General features: G+C 40.9%; 1 protein-coding gene across 1 annotated transcript; it reads left to right on the forward strand.

Moving 5' to 3' along the window:
- The first annotated feature begins 2169 nt into the window (after nt 1-2169).
- On the forward strand, nt 2170-19591 carry LOC124150829. The gene is made up of 7 exons (XM_046522932.2): nt 2170-2314; nt 6123-6412; nt 7213-7312; nt 11930-12040; nt 14901-15160; nt 16959-17233; nt 19264-19591. Exons 1-7 carry the CDS (start codon nt 2182-2184, stop codon nt 19538-19540), a joined length of 1446 nt encoding a protein of 481 aa, XP_046378888.2. The 5' UTR covers nt 2170-2181; the 3' UTR covers nt 19541-19591.
- Nucleotides 19592-21368: the final 1777 nt, after the last annotated feature.

The raw sequence follows: 21368 nt of genomic DNA on the forward strand, positions 1-21368 counted from the left end.
GAGACAGAAAATTCAATAATATAAATGATTTCATTGGATTTATCAAAAAAGACAACATCAGGTGTGTTGGCCTGGATAGGTCTAGGGTTGTAAACGGGCCTATTCCAAAGAATTTTGTATTTATCAGTGAGAGAGTTGGCTTTAACACCGCTATTAACAGTATTCCAGTTATATCTCGGCGTTTCAGCTTAATGTGGCAGGAAAGCCCGAAGTGATGCAGGTCTCAGACATTTCCCACTTTTGTAAAACCCACGAGAACGGGTATGGTGCTGACAAACCTAAAAACATAATCGAGGCGAACCGGGATTCAAATCCACAATCATTGGTTTCTGGCGTGTCCAAAGGACGCAACTCTGCACAGCGAATCGCAGGTACATGGGGAATAACTATTAACATACAAAAATCAAACGTTTTCAGAAGGGGAGGCACCCTACATGCCAAGGAGAAATGGACATACATAGACACACCCCTGTCCATAGTTAACAGTTATACGTACTTGCGTGTAATATTGTCTTCAACTTTCAAGATGTCAAAGTAGATGTCAAAGTGTATTGCTGATCTAGCAAATCGTGGAAAACGGGCTTTGGTGGAAATGCACATAAATTTGAATATAATATGAATATTTGATACACAGGTATTACCAATACTTTTATATGGGTCAGAAGTATGGGGTTACCAGCGGTATGATCAATAAGAACGAGTTCATCTTTTGGCATGTAAAAGTTTTTTAAAGGTGGGAAAACAAACGCCAAATGCTATTGTCTGCGGTGAAGTTGTCGCTACCCGCTTTTATGTCAATGCGCAGGTCCGCATTACTAGTAGTTATAGTAGCAGTAGTAGTAGTAGTAGTAGTAGTAGTAGTAGTAGCAGTAGTAGTAGTAGCAGTAGTAGTAGTAGTAGTAGTAGTAGTAGCAGTAGCAGTAGTAGTAGTAGTAGTAGTAGCAGTAGTAGTAGTAGCAGCAGCAGTAGCAACAGCAGTAGGAGGATTAGTAGTAGCAGCAGTAGCAGAAGTAGTAGTAGCAGTAGTGGTAGTAGGAGTAGTAGTAGTAGCAGCAGTAGTGGTAGTAGCAGCAGTAGTAGTAGTAGCAGCAGTAGTAGTAAACATTTATTCGCTCGTTTATAACAATAAGGGACCAATGTCATCCAAATTACATAAACAAAATCAATTATACAAAAACTAAACAAAATCCCTATTATTCGTGAAATCCTCCGGTATTTTGTACACTGCCTGATTCACTCAAGTGATAGAATGTTACATATTCCTTAAATAGTGAACATTTATATATACTGTTACACATTTCACGAAAAGTACATACATGTATATTATACTACCGAAAAGAAATAAGGTAACTAATGATTTGAGTTATCGGTTAGTGCCCACACACTGCCGATCGCGCATGATGTCATCAAAATAGTTCCTGGAAGTTTAGAGGTCAGATGTCGCCAGTATGTAGCTGTCAATGTCATAGTGGCCATCATGGGACATACAAAGTCATACGTAGGACATACAAAAATATCATAGTGAACCCTTGTGAATGGGGCTGGGGGTGGAGTTGGGGGTGGGGCTTTTGGTGAGAGGGGCAGGTAACTTTGACCCTGAAGTTTCTCAGAAAGAAACCTTGCAACAATGTAATTTTTGTGCCATACAATTCCCTTTTTTCAACAGTCTGAAGCATAATTATAGCCCCCCACCCCCCTTAAATTAACAAAATTAAAAAAATATTGGTCCGTCATAGGTCCCTTAGTATCCTAGTGGCGTCATGTACATGGGTTAAATTCCCACACGTGGCCAAGTCGTGTAAATGTTGCATCCACCACCAACTACAGACTGTATTGCCGCTGCAACCCCGCACCCCAGTATCATCGTCAACATCTGTTGACAATGTCCTTGAATCTCCGATATATGAAGTCGTGGATGATAACGACAATGGCAGTTTGTCAATGCTTAATGCAGTAAACTGGTAATTTAATCTGCAATTTTCTTAAACACAATAAAAGTTTCTTTAAACAACTGATGAACCAATTTATTTAATCGGACGAAAAACATAATCCAAACTTAACAATATTGCAGTAGTATGTGTCTCAAACGAAAACATGGTTAAAAAAAAAAAAATTCATAAATAATGTATTAGCCGACATGAATAGACTCACCCAGCGGTGGTATAAAGTCACTACCACGTCATGATTATATTAGGCCACGACGTGTTTAGAAGCATGCATAACACTGTTGACGCTCGGTCGTGGATGATGTGGCTTTGTCTTGTGTTCTTGGTTTTGGTGCAACAAGGGCTATGCCAAGCGTTTGATACCGCTGGTGAGTGTGTGATTTACATAAATGAATGATACCCATAACTGAATAATGTACATGAGTCGTGTTCTGAATTTGTAAGCTATTTTGTACCTTTGGATTAACAAAATGTTTTCTTTTCCTACCTTCATGTTCATAAATCAAAACACATATATATGTTGAAGTGCACATTTTGATTAATCCTAGTATTGTTTTGGCATACATTTCAAAACGTAAAATGCAAATTTTATGTCACTACTGTAGCATGTTGTAAAGTAGGGATGTTTTTAAAACTGTCAGTTGAACTGAGATTGTAAGCGAGTTTATCATTTTCTGTGAAGAGTCATGCACAAAAAATCCAAAGAAACCCAATTGAAGAAAATAGGATTTGGTTTGTCAATTTACATTTTGATAAAATTTGAAATTGTTACACAAGTCTTCTCGTGCTAAAGCATCGTTTGTTCTTTGAGTATTCTTTCTTAACATATTCTTTTGTTAGGTAATAACAGATAAAACAAAAAAAACAATTATAAATTTATAAACATTTACTGTCATTCATAACAGTAGTGACTTGTTGACGCAAGAGGAAATTTTAAAATACATATGACTGCCACATTCAGTTTTTCAACTCAACAAACAATGTAATAGGAACAAGCACATGTTATGTGACACCAAGAGCTGGGGCTGCTGGAATATTGCTCGACATAACGGGAATGTTGACCATTGGAAAGTTGAAGTCATCCCTCTTGTTTTACAGTCTCTGAATCTTATTTGAAACCAGTTTGTCACCCTCATAACTCTTTATCACTACTGAACCGCTAAACTAATAGTGGAGAAATCACGTCTACAAATCTTTCAGTTCAAATAAATTCTTGTATAACCTGAAGAGATATGTTTTGAAAAACCTATTCAAATTAAATAAAACTGAGTTTCAAGATATTCTTTCAAACTATAAACGTCCCTTGTCACTACTGATACAAAATATAAAAATGTAGCAAAACTATCAGTAATTCAATGAAATCTGTAGCAGTTTTTTTGTGAAATAGTATTAACATGAGAAATGTAACTTTAAACGTCATTCTAAAGAAGTGAAAACCTCATTTTCTTACAACATTAAATCAGTTGCCACTACTTTTACATTTTGTCCCCACTGTTACAAAACAACTAAAACACATGAGACTGGGTCATTTGAGCTATTCAATTCAAACAAATCTGTCAAACAATGTCAAACTTGTAGATATTATTCTTTCAAAACAGCTATGAAAATTTAATAATGCTCTTATATATATATACACTTTTGACAAAATTTCAAAATATCTGTTCACTACTGTTACATTTAAGTGTCCCCACTGTTACAAATATTTGCCAAACCCATTATTGTTGGAATCATGATTGTGAGTCTGCTTATGTTGAATATATTTTTTGAATTTTGAATTAACATGAAATTAAATATATTTGTTTGATTGGTTATGTAAGTAAAGTAGAATCTTATTTTGTACCATTTCAGTTACAACTGTTATCATCCTTCGTCACTACTGTTACTGATACTTGACATATTCCCCGTTTTCTGGCCATCCGTTTTAGCTTTTGTCAGACCGTGCCAGCAAAACCGTTGTATTCATTGTTACATTACGCTGTTACATTTTAACACATAGGCACTGTAACAGTAGTGATCGTAGAAGTAGTGACAAATCAATGAATTTTCATTTCTAAAACAATGATTGGTCCCCGAGAATCAAAAGGCACATGCTTCTTAAAAATGCACAAAATCAGTACCCATATGCACGCAAACATTACATGACATGGGGTCTTTTTCAAGCCCAGTAGCACCATTGACATACAAAATCATGAGATATGGAAAATGACTCGCCTTGTGTGTTGTAATTTCTTTATTTCTGCAGGCTCCAAGAAAAACAGGTACAGCGGTTATCTCCCAAATGTGTAATGTAAGATGCCTGTATGATGAGAAGACAATTTTTAGAAATTACGAAAATAACAATAGGAAGAAACAATTATTACACTGAGAAACTGAGATGAGACGATTTACAGTTGAGATGGCTAGGTTTAGTATATAGATACTTGAAACTGACTAACATGACAAACACATCAAAATTCGCGGATGATGGAGCCATCTGGATCCGCACTAAAAGCATGAAAATGGCCCAAAATTTACTCCAAAAATCTCTTAATAAAATACAACAATGGGCTGACAAATGGGGCTTCTCCCTTAACTCAGAAAAAACAACAGGAATAGTATTTAAACATAAAAACATGAAACACAGCTAAACAATCAAACAATCAAATTTCAAAAACAAACCAAATTTTTAGGACTTATTTTCGATGAACATCTCACCTGGGATGCTCACATCCAAAACCTAACAACTAAATGCAGTAAAGACCTAAACACCCTAAGATGCCTAACTGGCTCCAACTCGGAAGCCTCCAAAGATACCCTCCTCTCTCTCTACATATCACTAATTAGATCAAAACTAGACTACGGCTGCGCCATATACAACACCCTAAACAACTCTCTATCTAAAAAGCTTGACTCAATACAACTTGCAGACCACTTGCCCCGTCATGCATCCAGACAGACTTTGAGCCTTTATCGTCAGGCTGGGATAAAGAGTGAAATGAACATGATGAAATTTATAATAATGTATTATGAATTTTGAAAAATGAACATTTTGTTATAATGTATTATGAATTTTGAAAAATGAACATTTTATAATAATGTATTATGAATTTTGAATAATATCGTAATCGTAATTAAATATTTATCTCAATCTAGACTCTATTCGTGTTTCTTGGGTTGTTCCATTGTATGAAATAGGTAACAGACTTGGGATTAGCAGTGCCATGGACCATGAACTTTGTTGTCTTAAGCTGTAGGGGAAATGGGATGTAGGGGTTTTGGGAGGTTACCGGTACAGCCATGTTGGCAAGGCTTTCAACAGGAAGTAGTTTAAGCAGTCAGCTAGGGAGATATCATTTATTCGAACTGTTTCTTATAACAGTAGTGACATGTAACCCTGTGACAAGCATAAAAAAGGAAAACAGAAAAAACGTATACTTAACCTAAGCTCCTCTTCACAGATTGGTGCAAAGTATCGGACAAAAAAATGGTTTTGGATTGAAATTGAATAACTTGAAGTTGGGCCGTCATAAGTGGGGTATTCATGGTAAACTGCAGAATGGTATCTCAGCGGGTTAGCACTATAAAACTGAATAGGTTCCAGGGTGGTTCGATCACCTGCCGTGTGCACGTTGCTAAATAAGTTTAATCGGCTTCAACTCAACATTAAATCGAATTTCACCTCACCTTATGTAAAGCACCCGTTATCAACCCCGTAAAGATCCGCCACTGGTCGTATTGAAAATTAAATGCTTTCCTTGATGGCTGTTTTCAATTATTTATATACGAAATCCTATTGTTACGAAATATCGAGTATTTTTCTCGCCATCTCAGTTATTTAATTTGGAGTTGTTTCTCGTAATTCGATTATGTTTCCTATTTCCGACTATTTTCTCGGTTTTCAGTTTTATTTTTTAAAATCTTAATTTTGAATTTTTACTCGTTTCTTAAAATAGAATTCAAACAAAGAGAAACTTATCGTAATTACTAAACCAAGCAAAGACATAAAATAACGAGAAATTTCTATTTAAAGAATACATTTGTGGTATCAAAGTGGCAAGGGTTAGGTTTCGTATTTATATGATGAAGCCTACATGGCATTGAAGCCTACATGGCATTGAAGCCTACATGGCATTAGACAAGATAATATGCAGACAGCTTGTGTAGCTGATTCAAAGTAATAAACTCATATGTTATCAGATATTGACCGAGTTTCTGGTGCCGTGGGAGAGGGCTACAGTGCCAGGCAGGATCTCTACACCATCAGAGAATCTATTGGGCGTCTCGACATAGACGTCACCAACTACTTCGTCGACACTGAAAATTTCGAAGTATCAGACAACTTTGTCGTCAATTGGCATCTGAAACCACACCGCAATGTTACGAACGCGGCCACCCCAGGGGTAGATGTCACGCCAACAAAAGGATTTATCGTATTTGCAAAAGAAAAGAGCGTGCGAACCATCACCCTCGACATTGAGACGAATGACGTAAGGAAACTAACACTCTCATATCACTTGCAATAAAACGAGGGGTAGTGGGGTAGCCTTGTGGTGAAAGCGTTCGATCGTCACGGCGAAGGCCACGGTTCGATTCCCCGTATTAGTACAAGATGTGGATCCAATTTCTGGTCTCCTCCGCCGTGATATTGCTGGAATATTGCTCACAGGCTCAGCATGACCAAACGTTTACAAATATTGATTTTCTTTAAAATATAAGACATTTCGTTTTATTGGAATGTGATAAAATTTAAAAGTATTGTATGAGAGAAAATCCAAATAGATTATACAAGTAGGACATTATTTGGATCCATCTTTGCAACGTACATGGGAACTGTTGAGTATTGTCGAGGTACTAGTGGCCAAGTAGTCGGAGGGCCGTACTGTACCTTAGTCGTTTCAGGTCACTCACTCACTCACTCACTCACTCACTCACTCACTCACTCACTCACTCACTCACTCACTCACTCACTCACCCACCCACCTACTCACTCACTCATTCATTCGTAAAACCTGAAGTACAATTATTTTTCAAGTAGTTTCCTCCATCCCAAACACACCCCCCACCCCACCACCACCACCCCACCCCACCCCACCACCACCACCCACGCCCCACCCCCACCCCCGGGCCCACGCACACACCCCCACACACAATGAAAATGTCATAGAGATAGATCTCTCTCTCTCATGGGTTTATGGTCGGAACATTGATATTGATATTTACGTTGATATTTATAACTGCATTCCCTTTGGCTCGATATCCTAAAGCGTCCACGGTTGATATTTGACAGGGGTTTGAAAAGGATGAAACATTCGTACTCCACCTGACTTCAGACGAGCAAACAGCGCTGCCCCATCTGAAGGAATTTACGACAGTAAAGATCATTCAAGGTAAGGAATTTACCTCCGTTTAAACCATTCAAGGTATGGAATTTACCTCCGTTAAATCCATTCAAGGTATGGAATTTACCTCCGTTTCTATCATTCAAAATAAGGAATTTACCTCCGTTGAAACCATTCAAGGAAGAGAATTTAACACCATTACCATCATTCAAAGTAAGGAATATACCACCATCATCATCATCATCATCATCATCATCATAATTCATTTTAGGGAATGTACCGCTATTACAGTCGTCCAGTGCAGGGAATTTACAACCCGTACCATCATTTAAAGTAGGGTGTATACCACCATTACCATCATTCAAAGTTTAAATTACAACAGTTAACACTATTCAAGGAAGGGAATTTACCACCGTTAAAACCATTTAAGGAAGGGAATTTATTAGTATCATTATTCTTGATAGGAATTTATCACCAGTACAATCATTCAAAGTAGATAATTCACAACAGTTATCATTTTCAAGGTAGGGAATTTATCAGCGTTACCATCATTCAAATAAGGAATTTACAACCGTTATCATCATTCAAGGTAGGGAATTTACCACCGCTACCATCATTTAAGTAAGGAATTTACCACTGTTACCATCATTCAAGTAGGGAATTTACTACCGTTATCATCATTCAAGTAAGGAATTTACCACTGTTACCATCATTCAAGTAGGGAATTTACAACCGTTATCATCATTCAAGTAGGGAATTTACCACCGTTATCATCATTCGAGTAAGGAATTTACCACTGTTATCATCATTCAAGTAAGGAATTTACCACCGTTATCATCATTCGAGTAAGGAATTTACCACTGTTATCATCATTCAAGTAAGGAATTTACCACCGTTATCACCATTCAAGTAGGGAATTTACCACCGTTATCATCATGCAAGTAGGGAATTTACCACCGTTATCATCATTCAAGGTAGGGAATTTACCACTGTTATCCTCATTCAAGGTAGGGAATTTACCACTGTTATCATCATTCAAGGTAGGGAATTTACCACCACTACGATCATTCAGGTAAGGAATTTACCACCGTTATCATCATTCATGTATGTATGTATGTATGTATGTATGTATGTATGTATGTATGTATGTATGTATGTATGTATGTATGTATGTATGTATGTATGTATGTATGTATGTATGTATGTAAAAGCAACAAAGCCTAACCATTATCATAAGAAGTGTCCACTAAAAACGATTCTGAAATATATGTGCACCTACTTCTTCGACCCGTCACCTTTATTGCAGGAAATTATTTATAACATGCGATCAGGGAAGCTGTACTATCATTAAAGGTAGGAATATGGGACAAGGGCTCTTGGGAACCGTACAATTATGTTATACAGAGATATGTGGCATGTTCTCAATGGAACCTAACTATCCCTGGGGCAAGGGCTCTTGGGAACCGTGCAATTATGAAATACAGGGACATGTGGCATGTTCTCAATAGAACCGAACTATCACTAAAGGTGGGAATATGGGACAAGGGCTCTTGGGAACCGTACAATTATGTAAAACAGGGATATGTGGCATCTTCTCAATGGAACCGTACTATCACAGAGGATGGGAATATGGGACAAGGGCTCTTGGGAACAGTACAATTATCTAATACAGGGATATGTGGCATGTTCTCAATGGAACCGAACTATCACTGAAGGTGGGAATATGGGGCAAGAGCTCTTGGGAACCGTACAGTTATGTAATACAGGGATATGTGGCATGTTCTCAATGGAACCGAACTATCACTGAAGGTGGGAATACGGGGCAAGGGCTCTTGGGAACCGTACAATTATGTAATACAGGGATATGTGGCATGTTCTCAATGGAACCGAACTATCACTGAAGGTGGGAATATGGGGCAAGGGCTCTTGGGAACCGTACAATTATGTAATACAGGGACATGTGGCATGTTCTCAATGGAACCGAACTATCACTAAAGGTGGGAATATGGGACAAGGGCTCTTGGGAACCGTACAATTATGTAAAACAGGGATATGTGGCATGTTCTCAATGGAACCGTACTATCACAGAGGATGGGAATATGGGACAAGGGCTCTTGGGAAACGTACAATTATGTAATACAGGGATATGTGGCATGTTCTCAATGGAACCGAACTATCACTGAAGGTGGGAATATTGGGCAAGGGCTCTTGGGAACAGTACAATTGTGTAATACAGGGATATGTGGCATGTTCTCAATGGAACCGAACTATCACTGAAGGTGGGAATATGGGGCAAGGGCTCTTGGGAACCGTACAATTATGTAATACAGGGATATGTGGTATGTTCTCAATGGAACCGAACTATCACTGAAGGTGGGAATATGGGGCAAGGGCTCTTGGGAACCGTACAATTATGTAATACAGGGATGTGTGGCAAGTTCTCAATGGAACCGTACTATCATTAAAGGCCGGGAGATTTGGCATGTGCCCTTAGAAGCCGTACTATCAATAAATGTAGGGTTATGTGACATGCGCCCTGGGAACCGACCCAGTGTTCAATGTAGGGATGTGTTGTGTGTTTTATGGGGTTAAGTCATCAATCAAGGTAGGTATAACACGTAATTCAGATACCGATACCATCTTTCAAGGTAGGGGTTTATGTCATGTACTTCTGAGGACCTATACCATCACTAGAGTGAGTGAGTGAGTGAGTGAGTTGGGTTTAACGCCGCTTTTAACATTATTCCAGTTATATCACGGCGTGTCAGGCTATATGTGGGAGGAAAGCCCGAAGTGATGCCGGTCTCAGGCGTTTATCACTTCAGTGAAACCCACGAGCACGGGAATGGTGCTGACAAACCTAGAAACCTAATCGGGGCGAACGGGGATTCGAACCCACAATCATAGGTTTCTGGTGTGCCCAAGGGACGCAACTCTGCTCAGCGAATCGCGGCGCCTCAGACGACTGGGCCACCTGTGCCCCGCCCCCCGTCTCCCATCCCCTCCCATATAGAGCCTGTGCTTCTGAAACCACATCCGACAGCCCCCGTGGTCTAGTGGTAGAGCGTCCGCCCGGAGAGCGGAAGGTCCGGGGTTCGATCCCCGGCCGCGTCATACCAAAAGACGTTAAAAGATGGTACTTGTTGTTACCCTGTCTGGCGCTCGGCATTAAAGGGCTAAAACAAGGACTGGTCGGCTCGGAGTCAGTATACTGTGTCTGAGTGGGGTATCCATGTTAAACTGCGGCATGATATCTCAGTGTGCTAGCACTATAAATCGGCATCAGTCCGGACTAGTACAAGCAGCCACACACACACATACACGTGCATGCACGTCGCTATATAAGCGCAATAATCTTGGACGCGACGTTAAACCCCATTTCACCTCACCTCACCTGAAACCACATCCCTTCATTGAATATCTGGGTATGCAGAATATGCTTCAAGGAACCCGAGACATGTAACACGTGCTCTGCGGATGACTAACATCAGTGAAGACAGGGATATAGTGTTTGCATGGCACTGTTGAGGTGTACATGATTAATTGAACAATTGCTTCATCTTGACGTTTCCTTGACAGCAAGGCCTGACATCCGTCAACAACATGTATCAGCTCGAGTCGGGCATCATTTTGCTTGCACGAATTGCAATATATACATAAGGTCTGATAAGTAGGCTTATGCTGTCAAAGAATGTTGTTGGTGTTTTGTTTGTTGTTCAAAATCCCACTCAGCAATATCCCAGCTATATGACGTCGGTCTGTATATATTCGAGGATGGACCAAAAATCCATCGATTGACATGATAAATCGTCGATATACGCAATTGGGATAAGAGTGAGTGAGTGAGTTGGGTTTAACGCCGCTTTTAACAGTATTCCAGTTATATCGCGGCGTGTCAGCTTAATGTGGGAGGAAAGCCCGAAGTGATGCAGGTCTCAGACGTTTACCACTTCGGTGAAACCCACGAGCACAGGTATGGTGCTGACAAACCTAGAAACATAATCGGGGCGAACCGGGATTCGAACCCAATTGGAATAAGATGACATGCATCAACCAGGTCAGCGAGCCTGACTACCCGATCAAGTTAGTGGCCACGCATGGGTTGCTGAAGACCAGTTCTAACCCGCATCGTCTACACAATGGACAGTTGAACAGTTTTCAACTAAAACCAATCGATTACTAACACCTGTGCTGATACTTTATACCTATTTCGTTTTAATTTCGGAATTATGTGAAATTCAATAAATAATTCCCAGTGGACACATTGACGTGGAGCATCCTCTTACATGTATCATGTTCATCCCAATCGATGCCTCCTGCTGCTTCAGCAGTCACAAATGAACACCGTGCTGATGTACTGTTAGCTCCCGACCCGTGAAGATCCGGGGTAGAATAGATCTTCAGCAACCCATGCTTGCCGTTAAAAGTGACTATGCTTGTCGTAAGAGGCGACTAACGGGATCGGGTGGTCAGACTCGCTGACTTGGTTGATACATGTCATCGTATCTCATTTGCGTGGATCGATGCTCATGATGTTAATCACTGGATTGTCTGGCCCAGACTCGATTATTTACAGACCGCCGTCATATAGCTGGAATATTGCTGAGTGTGGCGTTAAACAACTTCGGGATATCGGTATATGTTATGTTGTTCACTTGCTTTCAGACGAAACTTGTAATGGCATCTCATGTACAGCGGATGCAATCTGTGGAAACTTGACATGTGATTGCAAAGAAAACTATATCGGCGATCCACGGTTCACCTGTGTCGACCCAGGTAGGAGTGAATTTATGTTGACGTACACGATCGACATACATCCCCACATCCCCATCCTGCCCCAAGGACACACACTGCAACACAACACTTCACACTACTGGGAAAGTCCACACACCATTAACACACATCCACACACTGTTGAGATACGTCCCCAATAAATTGAAATAAATCTCATATAACTGACATGCATATCACACCAATGACACATCTCGTTTTGTTCTCCAGCCTCACACTTCACTGACACGAATCCACAGACCATTAAAATTCATTCCCACCCTATTGACACACATTCAAAACGACGGACACATACCCCCACACTGTAGATAACATCCCACACTATTAACATGCATACCAACACTGCTGGTATACATCCCACACTATTAACATGAATACCCACACTGTACATAACATCCCACACTATTAACATGCATGCCCACACTGCTGATATACGTCCCACACTATTAACATGCATACCCACACTGTAGATAACATCCCACACTATTAACATGCATACCCACACTGTACATTACATTCCACACTATTAACATGCATACCAACACTGTAGATAACATCCCACACTATTATCATGCATACCCACACTGCTGATATACATCCCACACTATTAATATGCATCCCCACACTGTAGATAACATCCCACACTATTAAAATGCATACCCACACTGTAGATAACATCCCACACTATTAACATGCATACCCACACTGTAGATAACATCCCACACTATTAACATGCATACCCACACTGTAGATAACACCCCACACTATTAACATGCATACCAACACTGTAGATAACATCCCACACTATTAACATGCATACCCACACTGCTGATATACATCCCACACTATTAACATGCATACCCACACTGTAGATAACATCCCACACTATTAACATGCATACCCACACTGTACATTAAATCCCACACTATTAACATGCATACCCACACTGTAGATAACACACCACACTATCAACATGCATACCCACAATGCTGATATACATCCCACACTATTAACATGCATACCCACACTGCTGATATACATCCCACACTATTAACATGAATACCCACACTGTAGATAACACCCCACACTATTAACATGCATACCCACACTGTAAATAACACCCCACACAATTAACATGCATACCCACACTGTAGATAACACCCCACACTATTAACATGCATACCCACACTGTAAATAACACCCCACACTATTAACATGCATACCAACACTGTAGATAACACCCCACACTATTAACATGCATACCCACACTGCTGATATACATCCCACACTATTAACATGCATACCCACACTGTAGATAACATCCCACACTATTAACATGCATACCCACACTGTAAATAACACCCCACACTATTAACATGCATACCCACACTGTAGATAACACCCCACACTATTAACATGCATACCCACACTGTAGATAACACCCCACACTATTAACATGCATACCCACACTGCTGATATACATCCCACACTATTAACATGCATACCCACACTGTAGATAACATCCCACACTATTAACCTGCATACCCACACTGTAAATAACACCCCACACTATTAACATGCATACCCACACTGTAAATAACACCCCACACTATAAACATGCATACCCACACTGCTGATATACATCCCACACTATTAACATGCATACCCACACTGTAGATAACACCCCACACTATTAACATGCATACCCACACTGCTGATATACATCTCACCCTTTTGGCCAAATTCTTGATAATTTTATTATTGTTCAACATCTCACACAGCTAACAGAGGATCCTACACTATTGACTGGTATCTCACACTATTTATAATTATCGACATCTGAACACTATAGACAAACTCCACACACTCCAGACATATTCCACACTATTTGAAAACATGCCATATCTTTGACATCACTTACACATTACTGACATTTGTCTAACACCATTGACACACATCCCGTACGATCGACATATACATCCCACGCTATGGACTTATACATCCCACGCTATCGACATATACATCCCACACTATCGACATATACATCCCACACTATCGACTTGTACATCCCACGCTATCGACATATACATCCAACACTATCGACTTATACATCCCACGCTATCGACATATACATCCCACACTATCGACATATACATCCCACACCATTGACATACAATCCACACTATCGACATACACATCCCACACTATTGACATATACATCAAACACTATTGAAACACAGCGCACACTATTGACATATACATCAAACATTATTGAAACACACCGCACACTATTGACATATACATCAAACACTATTGAAACACAGCCCACACTATCGACATATACATCCCACACCATTGACATACAATCCACACTATTGACACACACACCCCACACTTATGACATACACATCCCACACGAATGACATACACATCCCACACTAATACACATCCCTAACCACTGACATATACATCACCACACCATTGACAAATGCATCACCACAACATTGACATATGCATCCAACGTTATTGACACACATCCCACACTATTGACACACACATCCCACACTAATACACATCCCTAACAACTGACATATACATCACCACACCATTGACAAATGCATCACCACAACATTGACATATGCATCCAACGTTATTGACACACATCCCACACTATTGCGCACAGAGGATATTTCATGTTTCGAGTTTATTATCATGTTTCTCTCTTCGAGTGATCCCAAGCTATTGACATATATACCCCACACGGTTGCCACACAGCCCACACTATTGAAAAACACCCAACACTGTCGGCGTCTATGCCTACTGACACCCGAAGTCTTCAATTCAGGCAAGCACCACCTGTGCATCGAGTACGGGGACCCCCAGATCCAGCCCATGGGGGGGCATCCCTTCTACCTCTTGCTGCTGCCGTGTGAACACCGCATCGTGGAGACGGAGACAGAGACCGGCTGCTCCATCATCATAAACGGCGCCAGCACCGACGAAACCTATGACTTGAGAGCGAAAACAAAGCTTGAAATGCTAAACATTACCATTGTCAAGGACAATCAGCTGACCTATCTGGCCATTAATGAAAATGGAACAGAGGTATGGAAAATGTTGTTTGTTTTTTACACGTTAAGACTACCTGTGAAAATCCGGGTTAGAATTGGTCTTTAGTAACCCATGCTTGTCCTAAGAGGCGACTAACGGGATCGGGTGGTCAGGCTGTCTGACTTGGTTGATGCATGTCATCGTATCCAAATTGCGTGGGTCGATGCTCATGATATCAATCACTGATTATTTACAGACCGCAATCATATAGTTGGAATATTGCTGAGAGCGGCGTTAAACTGTCTGTTTTGGAGTAAGCGAGTTAGTGAATTGGTTTTTAACGCCGCTTACAATAAGTCGTCTGAGCGCTGCAGAGTTGCGTCCCTTAGGCGTTCTATGATCCTATGACCGTGGGTTCGATTCCCGGTTGCGACCTACCTAGAATGTCAATGGTGTAGTAGTCTTCTATGGGTTTTCAAAACTTACTCACTCACTCAGACCGTGTTGATGCGTATTGCGGTAACAAGGAAAGACGCATTTTTCTCTCCTGTTCAAACTTCTTTCGATATTCAATTGGGTATGACAATAACCACAACGATCACCATAACTGCAAATAACACAGACTTTCATATTGAATTTGTCCTAATTTAATCAATTCAAAACATTATAGTATTGGTTTTGAAAATACATATGCAATATGATTCTTGGGTAAATTGGTGCAATGATAAAATATGTCATTTTTCTCTCTATGAACACAAGCTAAATTAGAAATGTGCATTAAAGTTTCGTTTGTATTATTATAGTTTTTTATAGATGTTAAAAGCGGTTTCTTCTTTTCATCATCTTATTTACATAATGTTAAAGCTTGTATCAATTATTGTTCCATTGGGGGCGGTCGGGTAGCCTAGTGGTTAAAGTTCGCTCGCCACGCCAAAGACCCGGGTTCGATTCCCGACATGGGTACAATGTGTGAAGCCCATTTCTGGTGTCCCCCGCCGTGATATTGCTGGAATATTGCTAAAAGCGGCTTAAAACCATACTCACTCACTATTGTTCCATTGGTCTTTACCAGTGCAATCTGGCTTTATCTTCTCGTGAGTGAATGAGTTTAATTAAAGTCACGTTGGCAATATTTCAGCCATAATGTGACTGGAACAATAAACATGAAAATAAACATGAAAAATATCTAATTATTGGGGTACGACAGCATATAAAAATGGGGCTACAGATAGCCAGCAACAAGGTTAAGATCACCATACTAGGGACCAAGGGGACTTACGGTACCTCAGCTACCTGCATGGTTCCCTAGCAGGGTTTACACCTTTCCCAAGTTACTGGCGATTGTTGCACGTTTAGCCAGAGGTTAAAACAAACAAATATTCTACGATTAAAACAGTGGTAGATATAAATATACTTTGAAAGAGGTGTCTTCTCTCTTGTAAATAACCTTCTCTCCTTGTTGTTATCGTTCCTTTTCAAACTACAAGTAGTAGTAAATATTTATTTCAATGATTGGTAAACAAAGCTTTAACTCTAATAACTGAAGCCCAAAAAAGACTTTTTTCACTAAAGAAGGTATAAAATTGAAAATTGGATTTGACCGAAACATTACGTACGTTATCAAAACAATACAAGGTGATAAAAGTCTTCGAAACACTGCAAACTTAAGGTCCAAAAAACAACTATGATTTCCGTATAAAATACATCACCATCGAATAAATATTTTTTGTTGGTATATTGTGAGCCAACATCAAACATGGGTGTATACCTTCCTCTGCCCGGTAGTGTATTTCAAACAGTCCTTTAACAGTGACCATCACTCACATTGTCAATACCCTGCTCTTACTTACAGTTCTCTGACAAGATCGCAATGAAATTTGCTCGCAATGATGAAGGATTTCTTGAAATAGCCCTCCCTGAGTGCGACGATGCAAAAATCAAGTTCCGGGAAGAAGATGGCGCTGTTGTTGTTGAGCTCCCCAAACACACCTTCCTCCCGATAGGGGCATGCATGCCAAGCGATGCCCCCGAAGCCCCTGGCTCCAGTTACACAGTCAGAGAAGCAAGAGGAAAAGACCTTGTTGAAATGTTTCTTCACAGCGTCCACGAAATCCACTCCTTCTACCCGTAAGTATCTTAAATCCGACCATCTACCAATATTAGCAACACCGACCCCATTCTACACCAAGTACCCGATATCCACCCTTCTACATTAAGTACTCGCTTCCAACCTCTTCTACACTAACCACCCGATATCCACCCCGTCTACACCAAGTTCCCGATGCCAACCCCTTCTACACTCAGTACCCGATATCCACCCTTCTACACTAAGTACCCGATATCCTACCCTTCTACACTAAGTACCCGATATCCACCCCTTCTACACTAAGTACCCGATATCCACCCCTATACACTAAGTACCCGATATCCACCCTTCTTCAATAAGTACCCGATATCCACAATTCTACACTAAGTACCCGATATCCACCCCTTCTACACCAAGAACCCGATGCCAGCCCCTTCTACACTAAGTACCCATGTCGACCTCTTCGACGCCATGTACCCGATATCCACCCTTCTACACTAAGTACCCGATATCCACAATTCTACACCAAGAACCCGATATCCACCCTTCTACACTAAGTACCAGATATCCACAATTCTACATCAAGAACCCGATGCCAGCCCCTTCTATACTAAGTACCCATGTCGACCTCTTCGACACCATGTACCCGATATCCACAATTCTACACTAAGTACCCGATATCCACCACTTCTACACCAAGAACCCGATGCCAGCCCCTTCTACACTAAGTACCCATGTCGACCTCTTCGACACCATGTACCCGATGTCAACCTCTTCGACATTAAGTACCCGATATTCACCACTTCTGCACTAAGTACCCAATATCCACCCCTTCTACTCTAAGTACCCGATATTCATCACTTCTACAATAAGTGCCTGATATCCTACACTTCTACACTAAGTACCCGATATGCACCACGTCTACACTAAGTACCCGATATCCACTATTCTACACCAAGAACCCGATATCCACCACTTCTACACTAAGTACCCGATATGCACCACTTCCACATTGAGTACCCGATGTCAACCCTCTTCTACACTAAGCACATCCACATGCCTGAAATGTGCCCTATCATTAGCGGGTCATCCATATTGTGCTATTTTGTGCCCACTGTGCTTCCCTCATTAATCAGTTACATAACGCCGGCGGCGGAGAGTAGGTAGATTGGTGACCGCGTTCGGCAGGGTCGAGTCCTGGGAGTTTGTAGGCAGCTGACTTTGTTCAAACTTGGCCCCATAGCAGCTCACCCACGGTAGGATGAAATGGTAACGTGAATGCAAAGTTTAACCTTCCTACGGGAAGCTTGGGTTGTATACTCTCCAGGGAGCTGAGTGTACAATTAGACTGCGCATCGATCCGTTGACCGGGTAAAAATAAAATGTCATATTGCAGTTGTCGTAGTAGTAGTGGTAGTAGTAGTAACAGCAGCAGTAGTAGTGAGTGAGTTGGGTTTAACGCCGCTTTTAACAGTATTCCAGTTATATCACGGCGTGTCAGCTTAATGTGGGAGGAAAGCCCGAAGTGATGCAGGTCTCAGACGTTTACCACTTCGGTGAAACCCACGAGCACGGATATGGTGCTGACAAACCTAGAAACATAATCGGGGCGAACCGGGATTCGAACCCACAATCATAGGTTTCTGGCGTGTCCAAGGGACGCAACTCTGCACAGCGAATCGCGGCGCCTTAGACGACTGGGCCACTCGTGCCCCCCAGTAGTAGAAGGAGCAGCAGTATATAGTAGTAGTAGTAGTAGTAGTAGTAGTAGTTGAGGAACTTGTAGTTGTAGTAGTAGTTGTAGCAGTGGTGGCAGTGGGTTGTAGTTGTTGGAGTAGTAGAAGTGGTAGCAGTGGCAGTGGCAGTAGCAGCAGCATCAGCAGCAGTACTAGTAGTAGTAGTAGTAGTAGTAGTAGTAGTAGTAGTAGTAGTAGTAGTAGTTGTAGTAATACATTGTTCTGGGCTTCATTCAGACATATATTTCATTTTTTGTAGATACATGTATATATTTTTAAATAAGATAACTATAATTCTTGGACTTCATGTCAGCCTACCCTTTTCCCATATGCAGACTATGCAAGGACATCAGCGCTACCTACAGCTCTTGTGAATCGAAACACTTTCACGACATGTCGATAGTGTGCGGACAGTTTGCCTTCGGAGACAGTGGAGAATGTTTGTCCAAGGGAATGGATCGCCAACAGTTTTTGTCCGTCATCCACAGATGCATGGACGACATATGCATCAACAACCTTCACCCCTGTGACGCCATCAAAAAGTACATAACTGCCACCAATGCCCGCTGCGACATCGACTACGTGTTGGAGGACTACGGTTGTCCGAAATAAAACAACTACCACGTGCCATACGTGCAATAAATGTTTACATTAACACACTGATCGTGACTATCTTGCTTTTTATCTTCAACCCCCCCCCCCAAGCCCACTCTCCCGGTTTGAAACACGGGGGATATGGCGATACAGACCGCCGTCATACAGCTGGAATATTGCTTAGTGCGGCGTTAAACAACAAACCAACCAACCTAGTCAGCCGTCCGTTTTCCGTCCTAAACCTTGAAACATTTCTTGTTGAAAAATTCTATAATGAACAGTTTAGTTGGGAACTGGTGCCTTTTGCTGATTTGGGATATTCATTCTTTTTATTTTGTTTTCTTTTTCAGACAGAATTCCAAAGCCGTTGTAACTTGCGGTATATCTCAGTCTAGTGGTAAACTGGTGCCTTTTGATGATTTTGGGTTTTTAAAATTTAATTTTTGCAAGACAAGTCGGATTTATACTGAAAATGAGGGGAGTGCTCGCGATCGTTTCTGGAGCAGAACTCCAAAATCGTTGACTATTCCTAGATGAAACTTGCTACTTCAGATCAGCAGATCTCCATAACTCCATAACTCCATTTCCGAATTGCACCAGACCGGGGGGAATATGTCATCTCCTGATGAATCTTGGTTGCATCTGCAGCAATGTCGGAGTCCCTCATGTGTGAGGTCCAACATGCTATCTTGCCTTGTTACATCTCCGATAACGGAGTCGTATATAATCTGTTTGTTTGTTTGTTGTTTAACGCCGCACTCAGCAATATTCCAGCTATATGACGGCGGTCTGTAAATAATCGTGTCTGGACCAGACAATCCAGTGATCGACGTTATGAGCTTCGAAGCACGAAATTGGGATCGATGACATGCATCAATCAAGTCGTCAATCCTGACCACTCAATCCCGTCAGTCACCTCTTACGAGAAGCACAGTCACCTTTTGCGGCAAGCATGGGTTGCTGAAGACCTGTTCTACCCCGGATCTTCACGGGTCTGTGAGGTAACACATTGGGTACAGAGAACGCAAGGGACACCCTTATCTGTTTACATTGACACACTGATTGCGAGTGTATGTACTTACATGTGAGGTGAAATTTGGTTTAACGTCGCCTCCAAGATTATTGCACTTATACAGCGACGCATGCACGTGAGAGTGTGTGTCTGTGGCTGCTTGTACTCGTCCAGACTGATGCCGATTTTTTAGTGCTAGCACACTGAGATACCATGCTGCAGTTTCACATCAATTCCCCATTCAGACACAGTTTACTGACTCCGAGCAAACCACTCCTTGATTTAGCCCCTTAATGCCGAGCGCCAGACAGGGTAACAACAAGTACACAACACGGCGTATAACTTTTATTATAAAATGCGGATTCGTTCTCTTTATTCTAAAAGTACGTAATTTTAAATTTCATAGTTAAAGTTACACATTTCAATTGATATGAGCATATGGGTAATAAACCACAGATTTTAGGGATAAGATTTTATATATTCATATATTATATACAATATTTTATTATATATAGTTTTTTCATTAATATGTAGTTTCGGACATGATGTGCAAACGATAACGTTACAATTTCACTAATTTACGGACAAAATGGCGTCACACATATTTGAACAAATTCGTATTCGACGATTTCGCTGACTACTTTCCATGGAGATGTTTCATTTTCACCACAGTAATCGGGAAACAAACAAGCTTTCGCATAATATTTTTGGTTTTTACATTATTGTAGATTTACAACCTGACAAGACGCACTAGGTATCCAGTGCGCAATGTCAACAAAATAGCCGCCATGGACATTATGTAAAAAATGGCATATTCAATAGGTTTGCCGAGCT

The sequence above is a fragment of the Haliotis rufescens genome, unplaced genomic scaffold, assembly GCF_023055435.1.
Source record: "Haliotis rufescens isolate VD_foot unplaced genomic scaffold, xgHalRufe1.0.p SCAF_21, whole genome shotgun sequence".
NCBI lineage: Eukaryota > Metazoa > Mollusca > Gastropoda > Lepetellida > Haliotidae > Haliotis > Haliotis rufescens.

Bases quoted from the DNA above. Each gene is read 5' to 3' on its own strand.
- LOC124150829 (XM_046522932.2), top strand. From the start codon at position 2,182: ATGATTATATTAGGCCACGACGTGTTTAGAAGCATGCATAACACTGTT. The intron at 2,315-6,122 runs GTGAGTGTGTGA...ATATGTTATCAG, and splicing joins CCAAGCGTTTGATACCGCTG to ATATTGACCGAGTTTCTGGT. The intron at 15,161-16,958 runs GTATGGAAAATG...TCTTACTTACAG, and splicing joins TTAATGAAAATGGAACAGAG to TTCTCTGACAAGATCGCAAT.